The sequence below is a fragment of the Saccopteryx bilineata genome, chromosome 2 (assembly GCF_036850765.1).
Source record: "Saccopteryx bilineata isolate mSacBil1 chromosome 2, mSacBil1_pri_phased_curated, whole genome shotgun sequence".
Taxonomy (NCBI): Eukaryota; Metazoa; Chordata; class Mammalia; order Chiroptera; family Emballonuridae; genus Saccopteryx; species Saccopteryx bilineata.
The window spans coordinates 3,640,334-3,661,648 of NC_089491.1; the positions used below are offsets into that span (position 1 = coordinate 3,640,334).

The 21,315-nt window shown below is 55.1% G+C and overlaps 1 protein-coding gene across 6 annotated transcripts; it reads left to right on the forward strand.

Moving 5' to 3' along the window:
• Window positions 1–4,260: 4,260 nt before the first annotated feature.
• Window positions 4,261–21,038, forward strand: ABO (ABO, alpha 1-3-N-acetylgalactosaminyltransferase and alpha 1-3-galactosyltransferase). Of its 6 annotated transcripts, none has more exons than XM_066255829.1 (6): window positions 4,261–4,470; window positions 13,833–13,902; window positions 14,523–14,639; window positions 16,683–16,718; window positions 17,234–17,368; window positions 18,515–21,038. In XM_066255829.1, the coding sequence occupies exons 1-6, from the start codon at window positions 4,458–4,460 to the stop codon at window positions 19,203–19,205; spliced, it is 1,062 nt and encodes a 353-aa protein (XP_066111926.1). In that variant the 5' UTR covers window positions 4,261–4,457; the 3' UTR covers window positions 19,206–21,038. The 6 variants fall into 6 exon arrangements, with proteins under 6 accessions (XP_066111926.1, XP_066111929.1, XP_066111930.1 ...); XM_066255832.1 differs by having other exon boundaries at window positions 4,262–4,470; window positions 14,586–14,639; XM_066255827.1 differs by lacking the exon at window positions 4,261–4,470 and adding an exon at window positions 8,431–8,532.
• The last annotated feature ends 277 nt before the right edge of the window (window positions 21,039–21,315 follow it).

Consider the following 21,315-nt stretch of genomic DNA (forward strand, 5'->3'; position numbering starts at 1 on the left):
GGGAAGAAAAAAGAAATCACCACAGGGAGTGAACAAGATTAGAAAGAGTGACCTGACCTGTGCTGGTGCAGTGGATAAAGCATTGACCTGGACTGCTGAGGTCACCGATTCGAAACCCTGGGCTTGCCTGGTCAAGGCACATATGGGAGTTGATGCTTCCTGTTCCTCCCCCCCTTCTCTCTCTCTCTCTCTCTTTCTCTCTCTCCTCTAAAATGAATAAATAAGTAAAAATAATTTTAAAAAACTTCAAATTCAAGAAAATAAACTTAATTTTTAAAAAAAAAATTAGAAAGAGTGTAAGAAGGACTAGGCTAGCCCTTTATTTATTTGTTTGTTTGTTTTTATTAAGTGAGAGGCAGGGAGGGAGGCAGAGACAGACTGCTGCATGCACCTGGACCAGGATCCACCTGGCAAGCCCACTAGGGGGCAATGCTCTGCTCGTCTGGACTGCTGCTCCATTGCTCAGCAGCCGAGCTATTTTTAGCACCTGAGGTGAGACATCCTCAGCACCCAGAGGCCAACTTTACTCCAACCAAATTTCAGCCATGGCTGCAGGAGGAGAAGAGAGAGTGGGGGAGAGGGGAGAAGCAGATGGTCACTTCTCCTGTGTGCCCTGACTGGGAATTGAACCTGGGTCTTCCACATGCCAAGCTGATGCTCTACCTCTGAACCAACCAGCCAGGGCCAGGCTAGTCCTAAAATCGCATTAAGGGACACAGAAAACAACACATGATAAAATCGGGAAACAAAGTGGAACAAAGCATTTATGAAGTTAAATGAGACAGGGTAGCTATACAAGAGAGGCACAAGACATCACATGCACAAGAGAAGTCCCCAAGGAAGGGAACTGAAATATAGGAATAGGAAAAATGTTTTAAAATGGAATCCGAGAAACCTTTGTAGGAATTAAGTACATGACTCCCCAGATTGAACATCCACACAGTCCCATGGAAAAAAAATGTTTCACACTGAGATCTTTCCTAATAAGGTTTTCTGGCCTTCAAGGTAAGAAAAGCATCCTTAAGCAACCATCCAAAAATTTCAATTTATATATACTGTCATGCTTTTTGACAATAATCTCCAACCTAAGAAGCTACTGGGGCCAGTTGGCTCAGTGGTAGAGCGTCTGTAAGGTTGGTGGGCAATGGGGAAAGGTCACGTGAGGAACCAGGCCCGGGAACTTTGGCTAGAACTGCTCACACCCATGCTCACCAAAAGAAACTTCCCGGGAATCCTTGGAAAAGAGAGACTGTCTGCCAGCCAGTAAGATTTCACCACGTCATATCAACCCCATGCGGTTTCATTCATGCGACTTCTCTGGCCCCTGTCCCCCGGGACCAGAGAACATCGTCCGTTTGACTTCTCTGGCCCCTGGCCCCCGGACTAGAGAACCTCGCTGAGAAGTGCTGTACTAAATAAAGCTTTTGCTGTTCCACACTTGGTGGCTATGCCCTTCCTTCTTCCTCGGTGGGGAAAAATACCTTACATTTGGTGGCTTTGAGGGGAGTCGTGAAAAACATCTGTTAGGCCTGACCAGGCAGTGGCGCAGTGGATAGGGCGTCGGACTGGGATGCGGAGGACCCAGGTTCAAGACCCCGAGGTCACCAGCTTGAGCGCGGGCTCAACTGGTTTGAGCAAAAGCTCACCAGCTTGGACCTAAGGTCGCTGGCTCGAGCAAAGGGTTACTCGGTCTGCTGTAGGCCCGAGGTCAAGGCACATATGAGAAAGCAATCAATGAACAACTAAGGTCTTGCAACGAAAAACTGATGATTGATGCTCTCGTCTCTCTCCATTCCTGTCTGTCTATCCCTCTCTCTGACTCTCTCTCTGTCCCTGAAAAAAAAACAAAAAAACCCCACATCTGGGTCAGACCTGTGGTGGTGCAGTGGATAAAGCATCAACCTGGAAATGCTGAGGTTGCTGGTTCGAAACCCTGGGCTTGCCTGGTCAAGGCACATATGGGAGATGATGCTTCCTGCTCTTCCCCCCTTCTCTCTCTCTCTCTCTCCTCTGTATAATGAATAAATAAAATCTTTAAAAAACAAACAAACAAACAAAAAAACCCACATCTGTTAGGTGGTGGGCAATGGGGGAAGGTCACATGAGGAACCAGACCCGGGAACTTGGCTGGGAACCGCCCACACCCATGCGCGCCAAAGGAAACTTCCCAGGAATCCTTGGAAAAGAGCCACCCTCTGCGAGCCAGTGAAATTTCGCCACATCATATTAGCTCAACCACCCTAAACGACCCTTTAAATTTCTCCCATGCAGACTCCTCCATGCGACTTCTCTGGCCTCTGTCCCTGGGACCAGAGAACATCGTCAGGGAAGTGCTGTAATAAATAAAGCTTTTATTATTCCACACTTCATGGCTATGCCCTTCCTTCTTCCTCAGCGGGGGAAAAATACCTTACAGTGTCGGCCCAGCGTGTGGAAGTCCCAGTTCAATTCCTAGTCAGGGCACACAGGAGAAGTAACCATCATCTTCTCCCCCCTACTCCCCCTTCTCTCTCTTTTCTTTATTTTAGTACATTGGCCATGGGCACTGATGATGGCTCAGTGAACCCTCGGCCTCAGGTGCTAAAAATAGCTTGGTTGGGAGCACATCCCCAGATGGGAGTTTCCGGTGGATCTCAGTCAAGGTGCATGCAGGAGTCCATCTCCCCTCCTTTCACTTAAATTTAAAAGGAAAAGATAAAAAAGAAGAAGTTATTGGGCAACACCTCCAACCAAGTGTCTAAGGTGTGACCCAATACGGTCTATGGAGCCAAATTCTCATTCAAGCATAAAGACAAGAGACGCCCCATTGTGAACATACAAAAAGTCAGCAATATTGTCTCCATGAACACTTCCTGAAGAAAGTCCTAGAGAACCAGCCTGAGCAGCCACGCTTCGAGTGGACAAAGATGACAGAAGGAGAGGTTTCGGGTGACAGGACCCAACTGAACTACGAAAGCGAGTACTAGCCCCGGGCGAAGATCATAGTCCCAGGATACAGAGAAGAAATGGTATCATTCTCACCAAGGTTAACAAGAAAGGGAAGGGGAGAGAAAAACAGAGGATTTCTACATCTTTACAGATACGAATAAATGGTCTCATTTAAAGATGAAAATTCAAGCGGTGGAGGCAGCAGTCTGTTTACAGTAAATAGACACATAATGAAGGTGATTCGGTTAGGTAGGTGGAAAGGGCAAAGAAGGAGGAAGTGCGGAGGACGAAATTAATTGATCTCACCATCACTTGTAATAGGGGGTTAATATGTGCACTGTTTAAGTACATAGAAAACGGGAGGCATTACAGGAAATTAGGACCAGAAGAATTTTCCACGGGAGACGTGCTCTCCCGGGATTGTGCCTGTGCCTTTTCCTTCCCCCTCTTCTTCCCCCACAGGCGTGCATCTCCTAAGCTCTAAGGGACCCCAGGAGATTTGCAACCAGCGGTAGCTCTGTAGCTCGTCCCAGGGCTGACTCCCTGACCCTGTCTCCAAGGCCCCCTTTTCTCAGACTTCCCAGGGAGCGGCCAGCAGCCCCGCCCCAGGTGTAACATTTCTAAAGAACCAGAGCAGCCCCGCCTGGGCTCTCCTGTTGCTCTTTTGTCCTGATCCCTTCCTTGTTTCATTGTCCCCAGCTGTCACAAACATACTGTTAAAATCACCTGGACTCGTGCTGTGGAACTTTTCCTGCAGGAAGTCAAGAGCCCACACATACCGCCCACCCTGGGCAGACTCGCTGGGGGTCAGGTCCCCTTTCCGGTGACACTGGCCATTAGAACCTCAACAGATGAACTTGAGGGGACAACAAAAATAAAAAGTAAATAAGTAAGTAAACAAATAAATGGACAAATGAAAATTTTTTCCGCTGGGTTAAAACCCACATCTTTCAAATGATTGGAAAAACAAACAAATCCCAAAACAACCTTGCCTAAGTGAAGGTTCCTTCACAAATGTAAAAGAAACACAACTATATTGAGCTGAGAGGAACCATATCATTGTAGCTGTCACTGACATTTTCTTCAGTTTCTTTATTCAAGCACCCCAAGCTGGAGGCGCAGGTGAGGGGGGAGTGAGTGGGGTGTGGAACAGCCTAAACTGGAAAGGTAAGCAGAGAGGAAATCCCCCAGGGCTGGGTCCGGAGGGAGGGGCTGCTGATGAGGCAGCTCTGGGCACTGGGGGGTCAGTAAAATACCGCCTAGCGATGGTCAAAACATCTGGTCTTAGGCACTGAGCTGGAAATCTGGGTTTTTTCGTGGAACTGATCTGGTTGGCTGCCTCTGCCAGAACTGGGCAAACTAGAAACCTTGCTGAGGCCCCTCCCACCTGGCAGGGACAGGTGGAGCTGTGCCCGGAGCAGTGGCTCCGAGCCGAGGGCTGACTGTGCCCGGCTGCTGCCCGGCTAACCTCCAGGGCCAGCCCAGGCCTCTGCTTCCAGGAACCTGGTCTGCGGGGCCTCAGAGGAGCCATGGACCCCACAGGTGAGGCGGGCCGTACAGGGGCTCCAGGAACGGGGCTGAGGGGGCCTCCACGTGCACCTGACTCTCCAGCTGGGGCTTCCAGGTGCACCGGAGCAGAAGTCCGGGGCTGGCTCGGTGAGGAGAGTGGGCAGAGAGGGTCTGGGGAGCTGCCCTTGTGTGCGTGTGCACGTGTGGTCTCGGACAGGGATGATGATGGTGCCCAGCGCAGTAAGAGACAGAATGTGGCCAGGGTGGTGGTCTTGGCAGAGGGCAGACCCCTGGGGGAAATGTCCTGGTTCCATGCCAAGCTGCCTGCCCAGCCAGCCCTCCTGCCCAGGTCAACTTTCAGGTGGGAGCCCCTTCCCCTGCCCCCTCTCCCAGGCTCTTTTCTCTACGTGTCTGGGCCCCAGAGGTCAAAGTCAGTGGGTCAGCACTGGAATTCCTCCTGTTGTGAGCGAGCAGGTCCAGGCTCTCTGAGGCGCTCAGACACTGGCCAGGGCTGGGTGGGGGGCAGTGGGGTACCTGCCTTGTGTGTGTGCGTGTGGGGGAGGGAATGCAGAAGGGGGAATTGAGAGAGGGAGTGGGGAAGGGAAGGGGCAGAGCATCCCTAGGCCCCTTTCTGCCGTGCCCTCACCTGGTCCGGACAGTAGGGTCCTCTGCAAGGTCCTGGCACTCAGTGTGGCCTCAGTGAGCCTTCCAGCAGGGCAGTCCCAGTCACGTGCCCAGCTTAATGGGTATGAAAACAAGTCCTATGGGTCTGGACTTGCCGGCACCACCCACAGCTGGGCTCAAACCCCAGTCCCCGGAGTCTCTTGCTTCCTTTTTTTTTATTTTTTTTATTTTTTATTACAGAGACAGAGGGAGAGTCAGAGAGAGGGATAGACAGGGACAGACAGACAGGAACGGAGAGAGATGAGAAGCATCAATCATTAGTTCTTCATTGCGCATTGCGACACCTTAATTGTTCATTGATTGCCTTCTTTTGTGTGTGTGTGTGTGTGTTTTTCTGAAGCTGGAAACGGGGAGAGACAGTCAGACAGACTCCCGCATGCGCCCAACTGGGATCCACCCGGCACGCCCACCAGGGGCGATGCTCTGCCCCTCCGGGGCGTCGCTCTGCCGCAACCAGAGCCACTCTAGCGCCTGGGGCAGAGGCCAAGGAGCCAAGGAGCCATCCCCAGTGCCCGGGCCATCTTTGCTCCAATGGAGCCTTGGCTGCGGGAGGGGAAGAGAGAGACAGAGAGGAAGGAGGGGGGGTGGAGAAGCAAATGGGCGCCTCTCCTATGTGCCCTGGCTGGGAATCGAACCCGGGTCCCCCACACGCCAGGCCGACGCTCTACCGCTGAGCCAACCGGCCAGGGCCTGATTGCCATCTTATACGTGCCTTGACCGCGAGCCTTCAGCAGACCGAGTAACCCCTTGCTCAAGCCAGCGACCTCCGCGTCTCGAACCTGGGTCCTTCCGCATCCCAGTCCGACGTTCTATCCACTGCGCCACCACCCGGTCAGGCTCTTGCTTCCTTGACCTGTAGAAAAGACATGGGCTTCCCAGGGGTCTGGGTTTCCCGCAGCCCAGGGAGGGCCTGGCAGAACCTTGATTCCTCTCTCTGCTCTTTCCTGGCTCCCCGGGAGGGGATGGGGACAGTGGTGGGGACTCTGCCAGAGCCTGGGAGGAGGGGTGCCGGGGTCCTTCAGGGAGTAGGAACCCTGTGCTGGAAGGAGTGCACTTCCTCCCGGAAGAGAACCCCTGGGCGGGTGCTGGACACCCCTTTTTATGGAGCTCAGTGGTTGAGTACTTAAGACTGCGCCTGGGGCCTGGGGCGGGGCGCCCTGACTGCATCCTGTCTCCGGCAGGCTGACAGGGCTGCGCTGGGTGTTTCCTGTTCCCTTTCTGGCTTGTTTCCTGAAGGTTGTGTTCTGAGAGTCGGCCCTTCCAAAGTAGAGAAGCCCATGCGTGGGAGGCAGGTAGCGGGCAGGGCCACCAGCTCCGAGAGCCAGGTGGAGGCTCAAGAACATGCGAGCAGAGTCCAGGCACTCCTGTGAGGACTCAGCACCCCGCCTGTGCTTCTTGGTTACCTGGAAGGTGGTGGCCATGGCTCCAAAGATGGTCATGATTTGGTGGATTCTGCCAGCATCGTATGTTCGTCCTGATGCCACATGTCCCCAAGGAAGCAAGGCTGGAAGCCACAGAGTTGGCCATCCAGTCTCCAGGGTACACTGTTTAGTGACGTCTCTGACCTCTGGGAAGGTGACTGGTTCATCCCAGTTTGCTTAGGCCTGTCCAGATTTTAGCATTTCAGTCCTCTGTCCTGGGGACTCTGTTGGTTCCATGCACAGAGGCAGGATATCGCTCTGGACCTGGGTTTGGGCTCTAACTTTGCATGAATTCTACATGACTTTGGGCCAAACTGTTCTTCTGTAGAAAGTCACTATTGGCCTGGGCTCTCCTTGCAACGTCCTTTGTCCCCTTCCCTGCCTGTCCCAAGCATTAAGCAGGTGTTTCCAGGGAAGAAGTTCAGGGCTGCACTGGAAATGCCCTATGTCCTTTGGAACTTTGATATTAAAAAAAAACAAAGGGCCCTGGCCGGTTGGCTCAGCGCTAGAGCGTTGGCCTGGCGTGCGGGGGACCCGGGTTCAATTCCCGGCCAGGGCACACAGGAGAGGCACCCATCTGCTTCTCCACTCCTTCCTCTCTGTCTCTCTCTTCCCCTCCCGCAGCCGAGGCTCCATTGGAGCAAAGATGGCCCGCGCGCTAAGGATGGCTCCTTGGCCTCTGCCCCAGGCGCTAGAGTGGCTCTGGTCGCGGCAGAGCGATGCCCCGGAGGGGCAGAGCATCGCCCCTGGTGGGTGTGCCGGGTGGATCCCCGTCAGGCGCATGCGGGAGTCTGTCTGACTGTCTCTCCTCGTTTCCAGCTTCAGAAAAATACAAAAAAAAAAAAACCCTTAAAAAAAAAGAGAGTAATTTTAAATTGCTTCCTTGATTAGTGGCTAGTATTCTCTCTCTCTCTCTCTCTCTCTCTCTCTCTAAGATTTTATTTATACTGCCTGACCAGGTGGTGGCGCAGTGGATAGAGCATCAGCCTGGGACTCTGAGGACCCAGGGTTGAAACCCCAAGGTCACTGGATTGAGAGCACACCCACCAGCTTGAGCACAGGGTCGCCGGCTTAAGCATGGGATCATAGACATGACCCTATGGTTGTTGGCTTGAGCCCAAGGTCGCTGGCTTGAGCAAAGGGGTCACTGGCTCAGCTGGAGCTCCCAGGTCAAGTCACATATGAGAAGCAATCAATGAACAACTAAAGCGCTGTGACTATGAGTTGATACTTCTCATCTCTCTCCCTTCCTGTCTGTCTCACTAAAAAAAAGAAAAAAAAAAAGATTTTATTGATTTGAGAGAGACAGGCAGGAGAAAGAGAGGTGGGGGGGGGCAGAAAGCATCAACTTGTAGTTGCTTCTCCTATGTACCCTGACGGCGGGCAAGCTTGGGGTTTTGAACCTGCGACCTCAGCATTCAGGTCAGTGCTTCATCCATTGCACTACCCCACTCTGTTCTTCTGACCTAATCTGTCAACAACAGCGAGGGACACATTTGTGTGCATTTCCCCCCTGTGCAAGGCAGCCTTTACACACCTGCCAAGAGAGTCCAGGATTAGACATCTCCCCCTTCCCCACCCCCACCCCAGCCTGAAAACCCTCTCCGTCTCTGTGTGCATCCTCACCATCAAACAGCACGGAGCCCTTTCAACTCTCCTGCCGGGGTGCTGTCCAGACCAGCCAGCAGCCAGGCCTTCCAGCTTCCCGACTCTCTGGGAGGTGGCCCCAGATTCCTCTCACACCAGGTGGTTTCCTTCTGCTGTCATTTCCAACGGCCTCTGCCCTAGATCCTGCCCACCTGCTGCGCCTCCTGCCTCCCTCTCCCTCTAGTTCCTGTGTCTGGCCTGCCAGCTGCAGGCTCCGCCCTCTGCGCGCCCTCCCATCCTGGGTTCCCTTCCATGCTTCCACGTCCAGAGCCTGCTGGCCTACACGCTTTGCGCCCTCGAGCTCGAGCTCGGGGGAGCTCCTTGTACATCCCGAGCCCAAACGGTGAGCTGATTGGACCCTCGGGCTCACCTGGGCCAGCCACTCTATTTTAGAGCAGAAGAGGAATGGAGTGGAGGGAGGGAGGAGCTCAGAAAGCCCCCTGGAAAAGGCCGGAACCCTGACCAGCCCTGAACCAGGGGCAGCTGTGCTGTGCAAGGCCTGGGCTGAGGGTCCCTCCATAGCCGGATGTTGAGCTTTTGCAGTGTCTAGGCACCGTGTAGAGAGGGGGTCAAGAGAGGTGTCAGAACACACACTCTCACCCCCCTGTGGCCCCTGGCAGGGTGGGTCCCACACAGGATCCTGGAGGAAACTTACAAGCTGAGAAGCACACAGTTGGGCTTAGCTGAGTTGGCAGGAGGTAGTCCGATTCTCAGCACCCTGCAGGGTGGGTCAGGGGAAGGCAGCTGTGGATCCCAGCCGCCCTGCCAGGCTCCCCAAGGGCAGAAAGTGGCCTTGTTGGTCCCTATCCCATTTGTCTCCTCTCGAAGAGGCAAGGGCTGCTTTCAGGGAAGTTCCATTCTTTTATTATTATTATTATTATTATTATTATTATTATTATCATTATCATTATTATTATAAAATATACCTACAGAAAATTGACCATCTTAACTATTTTTTTTCAAGTGAAAGGAGGGGAGATAGGCTCCCACATGTGCCCTGACCAGGATCTGCCCGGCAAGCCCCGTCTGAGGATGATGCTCCAATCAATGGAGCTATTCTCAGCACCTGGGGCTGACCTGATGATCAAACCAATGGAGCCACTGGCTGTGAGAGGGGAAAAGAGAGAGAGAGAAGGGCGGGGGTGGAGAAGCAGATGGTCGCTTCTCCTGTGTGCTGACTAGGGATCGAACCTGGGACTTCTGCATGCCGGGCCCGATGCTCTACCACTGAGCAAACTGGCCAAGGCCATCATAACCATTTTTTTTTTTTGTATTTTTCTGAAGTTGGAAACGGGGAAGCAGTCAGACAGACTCCTGCATGCGCCCGACTGGGATCCACCCGGCATGCCCACCAGGGGGCGATGCTCTGTCCATCTGGGGCATCGCTCTGTTGCCACCAGAGCCATTCTAGCGCCTGAGGCAGAGGCCACAGAGCCATCCTCAGTGCCCGGGCCAACTTTGCTCCAATGGAGCCTTGGCTGCAGGAGGGGAAGAGAGAGACAGAGAGGAAGGAGAGGGGGAGGGGTGGAGAAGCAGATGGGCACTTCTCCTGTGTGCCCTGGCCAGGAATCGAACCTGGGACTCCTACACGCCAGGCTGACGCTCTACCACTGAGCCAACCGGCCAGGGCCATCATAACTACTTTTAGGTGTCCAGCTCAGTGGCATTAAGTACATTCACACTGCCGTGTACCCATCCCCCACCCTCCATCTCCAGAACTTTTTTCCCCCCCAAACTAAAACTCTGCCCTGTTAAACACTCCCCCTGCGCACCCCCAGCCCCGGGCAACCACCTTCCTGTAGTCGTGAGCCACATGTAAGGAACGACCTGAGAACGAGAGTGGGCCCGCGACAGGTTAAAATGGAGCTTAAAAAAAAAAGGAGCCTGGCCCTGGTCGGTTGGCTCAGCGGTAGAGCGTCAGCTTGGCGTGCGGGAGACCCGGGTTCGATCCCCGGCCAGGGCACACAGGAGAGGCGCCCATCTGCTTCTCCACCCCTCCCCCTCTCCTTCCTCTCTGTCTCTCTCTTCTCCTCCTGCAGCCAAGGCTCCATTGGAGCAAAGATGGCCCGGGCGCTAGGGATGGCTCCTTGGCCTCTGCCCCGGGCGCTAGAGTGGCTCTGGTTGAGGCAGGGTGACGCCCTGGAGGGGCAGAGCATCGCCCCCTGGTGGGCAGAGCTTCGCCCCTGGTGGGCGTGCCGGGTGGATCCCGGTCGGGCACATGCGGGAGTCTGTCTCTCCCCGTTTCCAGCTTCAGAAAAAAAAAAAAAAAAGGAGCCTATCACCTAGTGTTGTCATAGCCATTGTGACGTCATAGTGCAACATGTGACTCACGTGTGTGTGTGGTGATGCTGGTGCAAACAGAGCTGGGCCCAGTCCTATAAAAGTGTAGCAGAAGCAGTCACGTTCGGTACCTAATATGTTACTGGTTTATGCACATACTGTACTATACTTTCAAATAACATTTTTATTTATTTATTTTAGTGAGGGAAGAGAGAGAGAGAAAATGGGGAGGGGGGCAGGAACCATCAACTTCCATATGTGCCTTGACCGGTCAAGCCCAGGGTTTCGAACTGGCAACTTCAGAGTTCCAGGCTGATGCTTTTTCCACTGCGCCACCACAGGCCAGGCTGGGTATATCTTTTACGACCCTTGTACTCGGAACCTAGTTGTATCTTTGTTTCTAAAGAATGTCTACTGTTCCACAGCTGGTCTAAGCCTTTCTTTAAATCTAGTCTGACAATTTCTGGCTTTGATCGAGTGTTTATTCCTGTTCAGGGTTATTATTGCTGTGGTTGGTTTCCATCTGCCAGTTAGCTGTTTGTTCTCCGTGTTTTGTGACCTTTTTTTGCTTTTCTGTTTCTCCTTTACTGTTTTTTCCCCTTTGATTTAGAGAGAGGGGAAGGGAGAGAGACAGGCAGAGATTGGTTTGTTGCTCTACGTACTTATGCACTCATTGGTCGATCCTTGTGAGTGCTGTGACCAGGGATTGAACCTGCAGCCTTGGTGTGCGAGGATGATGCTCTAACTAACTGAGCTACTTGGCCAAGGCTACTATCTTCTTTTATCTTATATATTTCCTAGTGCACCCTTTCAATGTCTTTGCTATTTTTTTTTTTGTTTTTTTTTTGTTGTTGTTTGTTTGTTTTTGTATTTTTCTGAAGCTGGAAACGGGGAGAGTCAGACTCCCACATGTGCCCGACCGGGATCCACCCGGCACGCCCACCAGGGGCCACGCTCTGCCCACCAGGGGGCGATGCTCTGCCCCTCCAGGGCGTCGCTCTGCCGCAACCAGAGCCACTCTAGCGCCTGGGGCAGAGGCCAAGGAGCCATCCCCAGCGCCCGGGCCATCTTTGCTCCAATGGAGCCTCGGCTGCGGGAGGGGAAGAGAGAGACAGAGAGGAAGGAGGGGGTGGGGGTGGAGAAGCAAATGGGCGCTTCTCCTATGTGCCCTGGCCGGGAATCGAACCCGGGTCCCCCGCACGCCAGGCCGACGCTCTACCGCTGAGCCAACCGGCCAGGGCCTTCTTTGCTATTTTTGAAGATATCTTTTTATGTTATTTTCTTAATGGTTGCTCTGGAGGTTACTTTATGCGTTTTAATGTAACCCAATTTACTTCAGTCAGTACGAGCTTAATTGCAGTAGAATACAGAAACTTCGCTCCAATAGAGCTGTTTCTTTCCTCCTTGTTTACAGTTTGCAGTATTGTTGTCGTGTATGTTATGAACTCAGAAATTCTGTCTTATAATTATTACTTTATACAATTTTTTTTTTTTTTTTTTTTTTTTTTTTTTTTTTTTTTTTTTTTTAGTGAGAGAGTCAGAGACAGAGAGAGAGACAGACAGACAGGAAGGGAGAGAGATGAGAAGCATCAATTCTTCGTTGCAGCCCCTTGGTTGTTCATTGATTGCTTTTTCATAGGTGCCCTGACCAGGGGGCACAATTTTATTTCTTCAAAGAAATAAGAATGAACTCTTTTCCTCTTTTTTTACAGAGATAGAGAGAGAGTCAGAGAGAGGGATAGATAGGGACAGACAGACAGGAACGGAGAGAGATGAGAAGCATCAATCATCAGTTTTTCGTGTGACACCTTAGTTGTTCATTGATTGCTTTCTCATATGTGCCTTGACCGTGGGTCTACAGCAGACCGAGTGACCCCTTGCTCAAGCCAGTGACCTTGGGTTCAAGCTGGTGAGCTTTGCTCAAACCAGATGAGCCGCGCTCAAGCTGGTGGCCTTGGGGGTCTCGAACCTGGGCCCTCTGCATCCCACTTCGACGCTCTATCCACTGCGCCATCGCCTGGTCAGGCAAGAATGAACTCTTGATACATGTGACCAAACGAAGAATCTTAAGAACGTTATACTTCATGAATAGCGCCAGATGGAAGAGTGTATGATCTGATTGCATTTCTAACAAATGCCTGAAAAGGAAACTCTTTAGTGATGGGGAGATTAGCCGTTGTCTGGGGCAGGGGCGTGTAGTACTGGAATGCAGAGGGGCAGGAGGGAGCTTGTTATCTTGCTTGGTGCTGGTTTCACACTTGTATACATTGTTAAATACTCATCAAACTGTGCAGGCAAAATGGATATGTTTTCTTAGGTATAAATTATATCTCCATGAACTTGATTTTTTTTTTTTTGTATTTTTCTGAAGTTAGTAGTGGGGAAGCAGTCAGACAGACTCCCACATGCGTCCGACTGGGATCCACCTGGCATGCCCACTAGGGCGCGATGCTCTGCCCATCTGGGCATTACTCTGTTGTGGCCGGAGCCATTCTGGGGCCTGAGGTGGAGGCCATGGAGCCATCTTCAGCACCCAGGCCAACTTTGTTCCAATGGAGCCTAGGCTGCAGGTGGGGAAGAAAGAGATAGAGAGAAAGGAGAGGGGGAGGGGTGGAAAAGCAGATGGGCGCTTCTCCTATATGCCCTGGCTGGGAATTGAACCCGGGACTTCTACACACCGGGCCGATGCTCTACCGCTGAGCCAACTGTCCAGGACCTTGATTTTTAAAGTTTTAGAAAGTAAAATAATTCCTTCAAAACTGAAAGGTGCCTGATCAGGCAGTGGCACAGTGGATAGAGCGTCAGACTGGGATGTGGAGGACCCAGGTTCGAGACCCTGAGGTTGCCAGCTTAAGCGCGGGCTCATCTGGTTTGAGCAAAAGCTCACCACCTTGAGCCCAGGGTCGCTGGCTCGAGCAAGGGGTTACTCGGTCTGCTGTAGCTCCCCGGTCAAGGCACATATGAGAAATCAATGAACAACTAAGGAGCTGCAACGAAGAATTGATGTTTCTCGTCTCTCTCCCTTCCTGTCTGACCCTGTTTCTGACTCTGTCTCTGCCACAATAAAAAAAGAAAAACAAAACTGAAAGGTAAATTATTTCCAACCTAGATTTCTCTACAGACAAACTATCTAGGAACTACAAAAAAAAAATAAATGTTTTTTTTCATTTAAGATACACAAAAGCTCAAATTCTACCAGCCAGGTTCTTTGGTTTCAGGAAGGTAGTGGCAATACATTGTCCCAGGGACATGGGATTTGGAAACATGGTTGCAAATGCAGAGGAGCAGTGTGAGCCCAACAGGACGCAGGTGGCCTGGAGGGAGGGGAGAGGGGAGTGACTGGGTTTCCCTGCTGCTTTCCAGGAAAATCCAAGTGCTGCTCACTTCGTCCTCTGACCTTCCTCCTGGCCATGTGCATCCTGGTCATCTTCAGGTAAGAAGTGCGCGTGACTGGGTCTGCCCGGCATGGGGAGAAGCAGCAGCAGGGGTGAACAAGATCCTGGGGCGCCCTGAGCTGACTTCCCACCCCCTGGAATCACAGCGGTAAAGACAGGACGGCTGACGGCTGCCCCACGGCTCTACCTCTGGCCCCCCACCCCGCCTCACACCCCCTCTTATAGAAGCCTCACCTTGTGAGTGAGCTGTCTTCCCCCTACATCACAGGAGGGGAGTTGGGGTCCAGGCAGGACCCCTCCCTCAGCTGTGCTGCTGGGAGCGGGGCAGGTCAGCTGGGAGCCACACTGTCAGCCGCTGTCCAGATAGAGATGGTCCTGGTACAAGGGAGTGAAGCCACGTGGTCAGGGGGAATGAGGATGGGGACCCTGCAGGAATCTGTCTCTGGGGGCAGCCTCCGGAGAGAAGGGGGCCGTGCACAGGGACCCACGCCAGCTGTAGCAGGGGCTCAGGTGGGAGCAGTGGCTGCAATGCCCACCCATCCTTGGGACTGGTCACCTGAGCTTTGGGGAGAATTGCCCTGGCCCTGCCCAAGCCCTGGAAGCTGCTCAGGGGGTTCTGGGCTCTCAACCTGGGCTCTGTCTCCTGCTTTTCACGGAGATGGTGGACAGTACACCCAAGGACCAGGCTCCTCAACAATGGCCCTGGGGGGCTCTTCCACAGCGCTGGAGCCCTGAACCCCAGAATTCCAGTGCTGGCGGCCAGACCAGGAGAAGGGTGAGTGAGTGAAAGGCAGAGGCACACGCCCCTGATGGCCTCAGGCACTGGCTTTGTCCTCCATGCCCCCCACCCCCCCCTAGCCTGGGGTGACACATCGGTGGGTCGCGGCCACCTCCGTCCCCTCTCCCCACTCTCACAGCAGCTCAGCCAAGTCCCTGGCCTTGAAGGGCCATGTGAGCAGGACTGACTCCACACGTCTGGCTTTCTCTTCCATCTCCCTTCTGACCTCCTGCCTCTGGGGTCACCTGTGTGTCCTATGAATGACCTCCTGCTTGCCTGCCCACTTCTACGAACACGTGTCTCACACTGTGGCCCTGACCTCTGTGGCTGACCGCGAGGTCCGTCGTTCTGACAAGCACGCTGTCCTGACCCTGCCCTTTGCACCCACTGTGCCCTCAGCCGGGACCTGTTCTTCCGCTCTTGGCATCGGGGCCACTTCCTCCTCCGGTCAGCCAGGTTGGGAGGCTCCAAGATCAGTGTCCCCAAGAGAGACAAAGCTGTATCGCCTCTGATGACCTGGCTTCAGCTGTCCCACCGCATCACTCTTTGCGTTTCACTTGTTAGAAGTGGGGGCCACAGCCAGTCATGTGCAGGGTCAGGGGTCAGGGGTCAGGCCTGCCTCATGATGGGGGGAGTCCCCCGTGTGCTCAGGCTCCGCCCCGCAGATCCGGTGACTGTGGGGCCCTACGGCTCAGCCGGCACCGACTCAGTGCCTGACCTCCCGAGTCACAGACGAGCAGGGACTCGGGCCAGTGCCAGGATGGCCTGTGTCAGGTGGAGTCCATGTCCACACTCCAGCCACCCTGTCCCTCCCCGGAACGCCCCACACTGATGCCTGAACTTGGGCCCTGAGTTCTCCTGGTGAAACCCTCTGCTCTCATTCTTCAGCGAGGCTGCTCAAAAACCAACCAAACGTGCTGTAAGGACCTCATATCAGAGTGTCTGTCCTTTTGTCACTGGCTTTTTCCATCAGCAGAATGAACACAAGGGTCACCCATGCTGTGGCATTTGTCAGAATTCCCTTCTTATTTTAGGGCAACACCCTACGTTTAAATGCCATCCAAGAATGTAAACTGCAGTCATTTTGTGTGTGTGTGTGTGTGTGTGTGTGTGTGTGTGTGTGTGACAGAGACAGAGAGAGGGACAGATAGGGACAGTCAGACAGGAAAGGAGAGAGATGAGAAGCATCAACTCGTTTTAGCTCCTTGTTCATTGATTGCTTTCTCATATGTGCCTTGACCGGGGGGCTACAGCAGAGCGAGTGTCCCCTTGTTCAAGCCAGCGACCTTGGGCTCAAGCTGGTGAGCCTTGTTCAAACCAGATGAGCCCGCGCTTAAGCTGGTGACCTTGGGGTTTTGAACCTGCGTCCTCCCTGTCCCAGTCCAACGCTCTATCCACTGCGCCACCGCCTGGTCAGGCAAACTGTAGTCATTTTGACAATGACCACAGCCCCGTCTCATGTTCTGGGTTCCACAGTTCTTCAGTTGGGAGTAGCCGCACACACATGGCACAGACCGTTGTCACTGACGGTAGCTGCTGTTGGAGCTGGTCTGTGACCGCCGGGTCAGGCGGGTGCTCCTGTCACCCAGCCAGCGACACAGCAGAGCCACCTCAGCCCAGGTGGGCTGTCTGCGTGTCTGAAGTCCTTTCCTTTGGGCCAGTTTCTTCCTTGAGCGACCTACCCAACCAGCTGTCACTTCCCGGCTGTCCCCACCCACAGAGAACTGAGACAGGACCCCTGAGGTCCCACCACTTCAAGTCAGAGGGAGCCAGGCGGTCTTTAGCCCCATGGCCCATTTCACAGACAGGGGAGCTGAGACTTGGAGGTTCAGCCCTCCCCGGGGTGTCGGCCAGCAAGCACCTGGGGCAGCCATGGGGGCGTGCGGGGGGCGAGGGCACGCGCGGGGGGGCGGACTATGGGTTCCTTGTCCTGGGAGAAGGCAGAGACCTCTGTCCTCTCAGCAGCTACCCCCGCCTCCTGCTGGGGACTTCCACGTGGTCTTCCCACAAGCTCACAGCACGCTGTGTCTTGTTTTTCAGGATGGTTTATCCCCAGCCCAAGGTGCTAACACCCTCGTGAGTAAAGTACTGAACCTGACTGTCACACTCTTACTGTCCTAAAGACACTGCAGGGCAGGCCCCCTGAAATCTCTCCTGGAGCTGCCCCCACCCCATTTCTTCCTCACTGGTCTGTCTGCGAGCCGAACAGAGAGCCCCACAGAGATTCTCTGTCCTCTTCCCCCCGTGGCCTCGTTTCCTGTCTCCTGCCCTTTGTTCACCCAAGCAAGTGTAGAGGGTGAGAGGCCTTCCTCGCAGGGGGAGGGGCCCCTCTGCTGGCAAAGGCCAGCTCCCAACTGGCGTCTTCAGGGTGCTTGTGGGGCAAGTTGAGGTGATCGGCACAAGCTCGCATATGGACTGGACCTGGAAGGATTCCCACAGATGCCTAGTCCTTCTGGAAGGATGGTCAGCCCAGGGCACTGAGGGGAAGGGGCTGAGTGGGGGTCCACAGTGGGGTGCAGTGAGCACAGGGCCTGTGTGTTCCCCCTCCTGCCAGCTCATACATTGTCCTGTGGCTCTCTCTCTTGGTGCAGGAGGGAAGATGTCCTTGTCCTGACCCCTTGGCTGGCCCCCATCATCTGGGAGGGGACCTTTAACATTGACATCCTGAATGAACAGTTCCGGCTCCAGAATGTCACCGTGGGTCTAACCGTGTTTGCCATCAAAAAGTGAGTAGGTGACATGCCAGAGGGCGGAGACCGGAGGTGGGAGTGACAAGTCCATCAGGGTCCATCTTTGTGTCGGGGGCAGAGAGGGGTGTGGTCCCGCCCTGCCCTCCCGAGAGGCAGGTGCGACAGCCCAGGGCACACTCACTGCAGTGGCCGGGCCTGACTTTTGGGATGGGCTCCCGATGTCGGGCTGTATCTCAACATCGGGAGTGTGTGTGCGCGCGTGTGCGCGTGTGTGCGAGCTTGTCCCCTACTTAACAGTAGTGTTCACCTCCCCGCTGAGGTTTACTAACCCGCTGGGTGCGGGGCAGGCACAGGGGAAGCTGCTCTGTGCTGCCCGAGAAACCCAGCGTCTCTGACAGCTCAGCACGTTTGCCTGATGATGAGGGAGCTGCTGTCCCATGATGGGGGTGCCGGTCGCCCTTGGGGACCTCAGGGAAGAAAGCACTTGGAGAAGACTTCCCAGGGTGGGGGAGACCTATGAACTGGACCTAGAAGCTGATACCCGTGGACTCTTAAGTTGAGACCTAAGCCAGCCCCCTCCTGATTCCTGGGGTCCACTCCCCCCCCCCCGCCCCGGCACTGGGCCTGATATGTGACGCCAGGGTGGAGAGTTCAGCATGACCCTCCTGGGACTACCAGTTTACTGAGGACCTTGTCAGCAAGACACCCTGTAGCCTTCCAGGGAGAACCCTAGGGGGTACAGACAGCCATGGGGGGGGCCAGGGGCAGCCCACTTAAAAGGAAGCGGCAGGTGGCGGCCCGCTGGTTTCCAGCAGTCTGCCAGGGCAGGAAAGCAGGGCTGTGCCAGCAGGTGCTCAGCTCAGGCCAGGGCGGCCTGGGGGTGTGCCAGGGAACAGGGCACCCGCGGAGGGATGGACCTGCAGGGGTCCCGGGGGAGGGCGCAGCCCAGGAATGTGACCCAGCTCCGGTTCTGATGACCGAGGGGCTGCCCCTATTTCCAGAGTCTGAGTCGCAGGCTCTCCTTCGCAGGATGGGGTGCGGCGGCCCCCATCTCCGGGAGCAGAGGGATGGGGAGGCCAGTCCGCAGACGCCCTCAGGCCAGGCATCCGCGGTTCCAAGGTGTGGTCCCCTCCACCCGGCTCTACAGTGACCCTCCTGCCTCCCGGTCTCCTGTCCCGATAGGTACGTGGTCTTCCTGAAGCTGTTCCTGGAGACGGCGGAGGAGCACTTCATGGTGGGACACAACGTCAACTACTACATCTTCACCGACCAGCCGGCCGACGTGCCGCAGGTGCCCGTGCGTCCAGGCCGCCGCGTGGAGGTCCTGCAGGTCCCGGGCGCCGCGCGCTGGCAGGACGTGTCCATGCGCCGCATGGAGATGATCAGCAGCTTCTGTGCGCAGCGCTTCCTGCGCGAGGTGGACTTCCTGGTGTGCGCGGACTCGGACATGCGCTTCAGCAACCACGTGGGCGTGGAGATCCTGTCCCCGCTCTTCGGCACCCTCCACCCCGGCTTCTACAGGTCCGCCCGCGAGGCCTTCACCTACGAGCGCCGGCCGCAGTCGCAGGCGTACATCCCCTGGGACCAGGGTGACTTCTACTACATGGGGGCCTTCTTCGGGGGGTCGGTGCCCGAGGTTCAGCGGCTCACCGAGGCGTGCCACCAGGCCATACTGGCCGACCAGGCCCACAGCATCGAGGCCGTTTGGCACGACGAGAGCCACCTGAACAGGTACCTGCTGGGCCGCAAGCCCACCAAGGTGCTGTCCCCGGAGTATATGTGGGATGAGCAGCTGCTGGGCCGGCCGCCCGTCATGAAGAAGCTGAGGTTCCTGGCGGTGCCCAAGAACCACCAGAAAATCCGCAACCGCTGAGGGAGGGTGCGTGTGAGGGCGCAGGAGGTCCGGGCTGCTGCCAGGATTGGAACCGTCAGAGCCTCTGGGGCACGGCTGCACTTCGCTCTCCTGTCCTGTGGAGGGAAATGGTTGAGGCCTGGCACCGTCCCCACCCCCAAATGAAGGCCTTCCAGCCCCACCGCCCCTGTCCCCACCGCACACACAGGCATGCAGGAGACAGGCCCCAGTCCCTGGAGTGGCCCGGCCATCAGCCCCCTGGTGCGACTCAAGCCCTTCAGCTCTGATGAGGCAGGTGGTCCCGGCCCCTGCTGACAAAGACAGAATCCCAGATGAAGGAAGCCCACGTCCAGGATAGGGCGGAAGGGCCTGCACCACAGTCCCGGGAACCAGGGCACAGCCTGCTCCTGCTTTAGGCCAGATCTTTTCTCTTCTGGAGTCTCTCTCAAAGTGGAAATATCTCTTCAGCGTGCAGTCAGGAGGGAAGGTCAGGCCGGATCCGGACCCTCTTGTGACATGCCCACTGCCCGTCTGGCCCAAGGCCCTGCCCACTGGGAGCAGGGCAGCCCCCTTCCCGTCACCTCAGCGCACTCGTACTTCACTCAGGAGCTGCCCGTTCTGGACTGAAAGCGGGTATCTCTGGGTGATGACAGGACTGTGTAATTGTCAAGAAAAGGTGTCTTGGCCCTGGCCCGTTGGCTCAGTGGTGGAGCGTCGACCTGGCGTGCAGAAGTCCCGGGTTCGATTCCCAGCCAGGGCACACAGGAGAGGCGCCCATCTGCTTCTCCACCCCTCCCCCTCTCCTTCCTCTCTGTCTCTCTCTTCCCCTCCTGCAGCCAAGGCTCCATTGGAGCAAAGATGGCCCGGGCGCTGGGGATGGCTCCTTGGCCTCTGCCCCAGGTGCTAGAGTTGCTCTGGTTGCGGCAGAGCATCGCCCCCTGGTGGGCAGAGTGTCACCCCCTGGTGGGCGTGCCGGGTGGATCCCGGTCGGGCGCATGCGGGAGTCTGTCTGACTGTCTCTCCCCGTTTCCAGCATCAGAGAAATACAAAAAAAAAAAAAAAGAAAGAAAAGGTGTCTTCTGTGCCCCTCACTGAGGTCTGCTCTTTGTGTGAAATGCTGCATTTCTTGGCCCTGTTTGTCCCCTCTCCCATGCAAAGGCAGGGAAGTCACACATTACCACCTTTATTTCTTCTGTGCTTGGTATGTTTTCAGCATTACTGGGTGCTTTGCAGCCATAAAAGGCTCCAATTTGCCCTGGTTGGGTGGCTCAGTGGTGGAGTGTCAAGCTGGTGTGCGGAAGTCCAGGGTTCGATTCCCGGCCAGGGCACACAGGAGACGCACCCATCTGCTTCTCCAACCCTCCTCTCACTTCTCTCTCCCTTCCTCTCTCTCTCTTCTCCTCCTCTCCTGCAGCCAAGGCTCTATTAGAGCAAGTTGGCCCCAGGCACTGAGGATGGCTCCATGGCCTCCACTTCAGGCGCTATTTAAAAAAAAAAAAAAGCTCCAGTTGCAGTGTAGCAAGGACCCCAGCTGGGCAGAGCATTGCCCCCTAGTGGGCTTGCCAAGTGAGTCCTGGTCAGGGCGTATGCAGGAGTCTGCTTCCCCTCCTCTTGCTGAAAAATGAAAGAAAAAATAAAAGGCTCTGATTTTATGCAGCCATGAGCACCATCCAACTCTAGAGCATTCTCATGTTCCCCAAGTGAGACTCCACCCACTGCCACGAAGCTCCCGCCTCCCGCACCCACCCTTGTCCTTCCTGTCTGTATGAGTCGGACACCTCTCGGCCCCTCCGCCAGTGGAGCCCTCCAGTGTCTGTCCTGCACGAATTGGCTTCTTTTTTTTTTTTTTTTTGTATTTTTCTGAAGCTGGAAACGGAGAGAGACAGTCAGACAGACTCCCGCATGTACCCGACCGGGATCCACCTGGCACGCCCACCAAGGGTGACGCTCTGCCCACCAGGGGGCGATGCTCTGCCCCTCCGGGGCGTCGCTCCATCGCGATCAGAGCCACTCTAGCGCCTGAGGCAGAGGCCAAGGAGCCATCCCCAGCGCCCGGGCCATCTTTGCTCCAATGGAGCCTCGGCTGAGGGAGGAGAAGAGAGAGACAGAGAGGAAGGAGAGGGGGAGGGGT

What these genes read in the sequence shown, in the direction of transcription:
- ABO (XM_066255827.1), top strand. Translation starts at nt 8,442, where the DNA reads ATGCTTCCACGTCCAGAGCCTGCTGGCCTACACGCTTTGCGCCCTCGA. An exon ending in GTACATCCCGAGCCCAAACG is followed by an intron (nt 8,533 to 13,832) that starts GTGAGCTGATTG and finishes GCTGCTTTCCAG; the next exon opens with GAAAATCCAAGTGCTGCTCA. An exon ending in TGCATCCTGGTCATCTTCAG is followed by an intron (nt 13,903 to 14,522) that starts GTAAGAAGTGCG and finishes CTTTTCACGGAG; the next exon opens with ATGGTGGACAGTACACCCAA.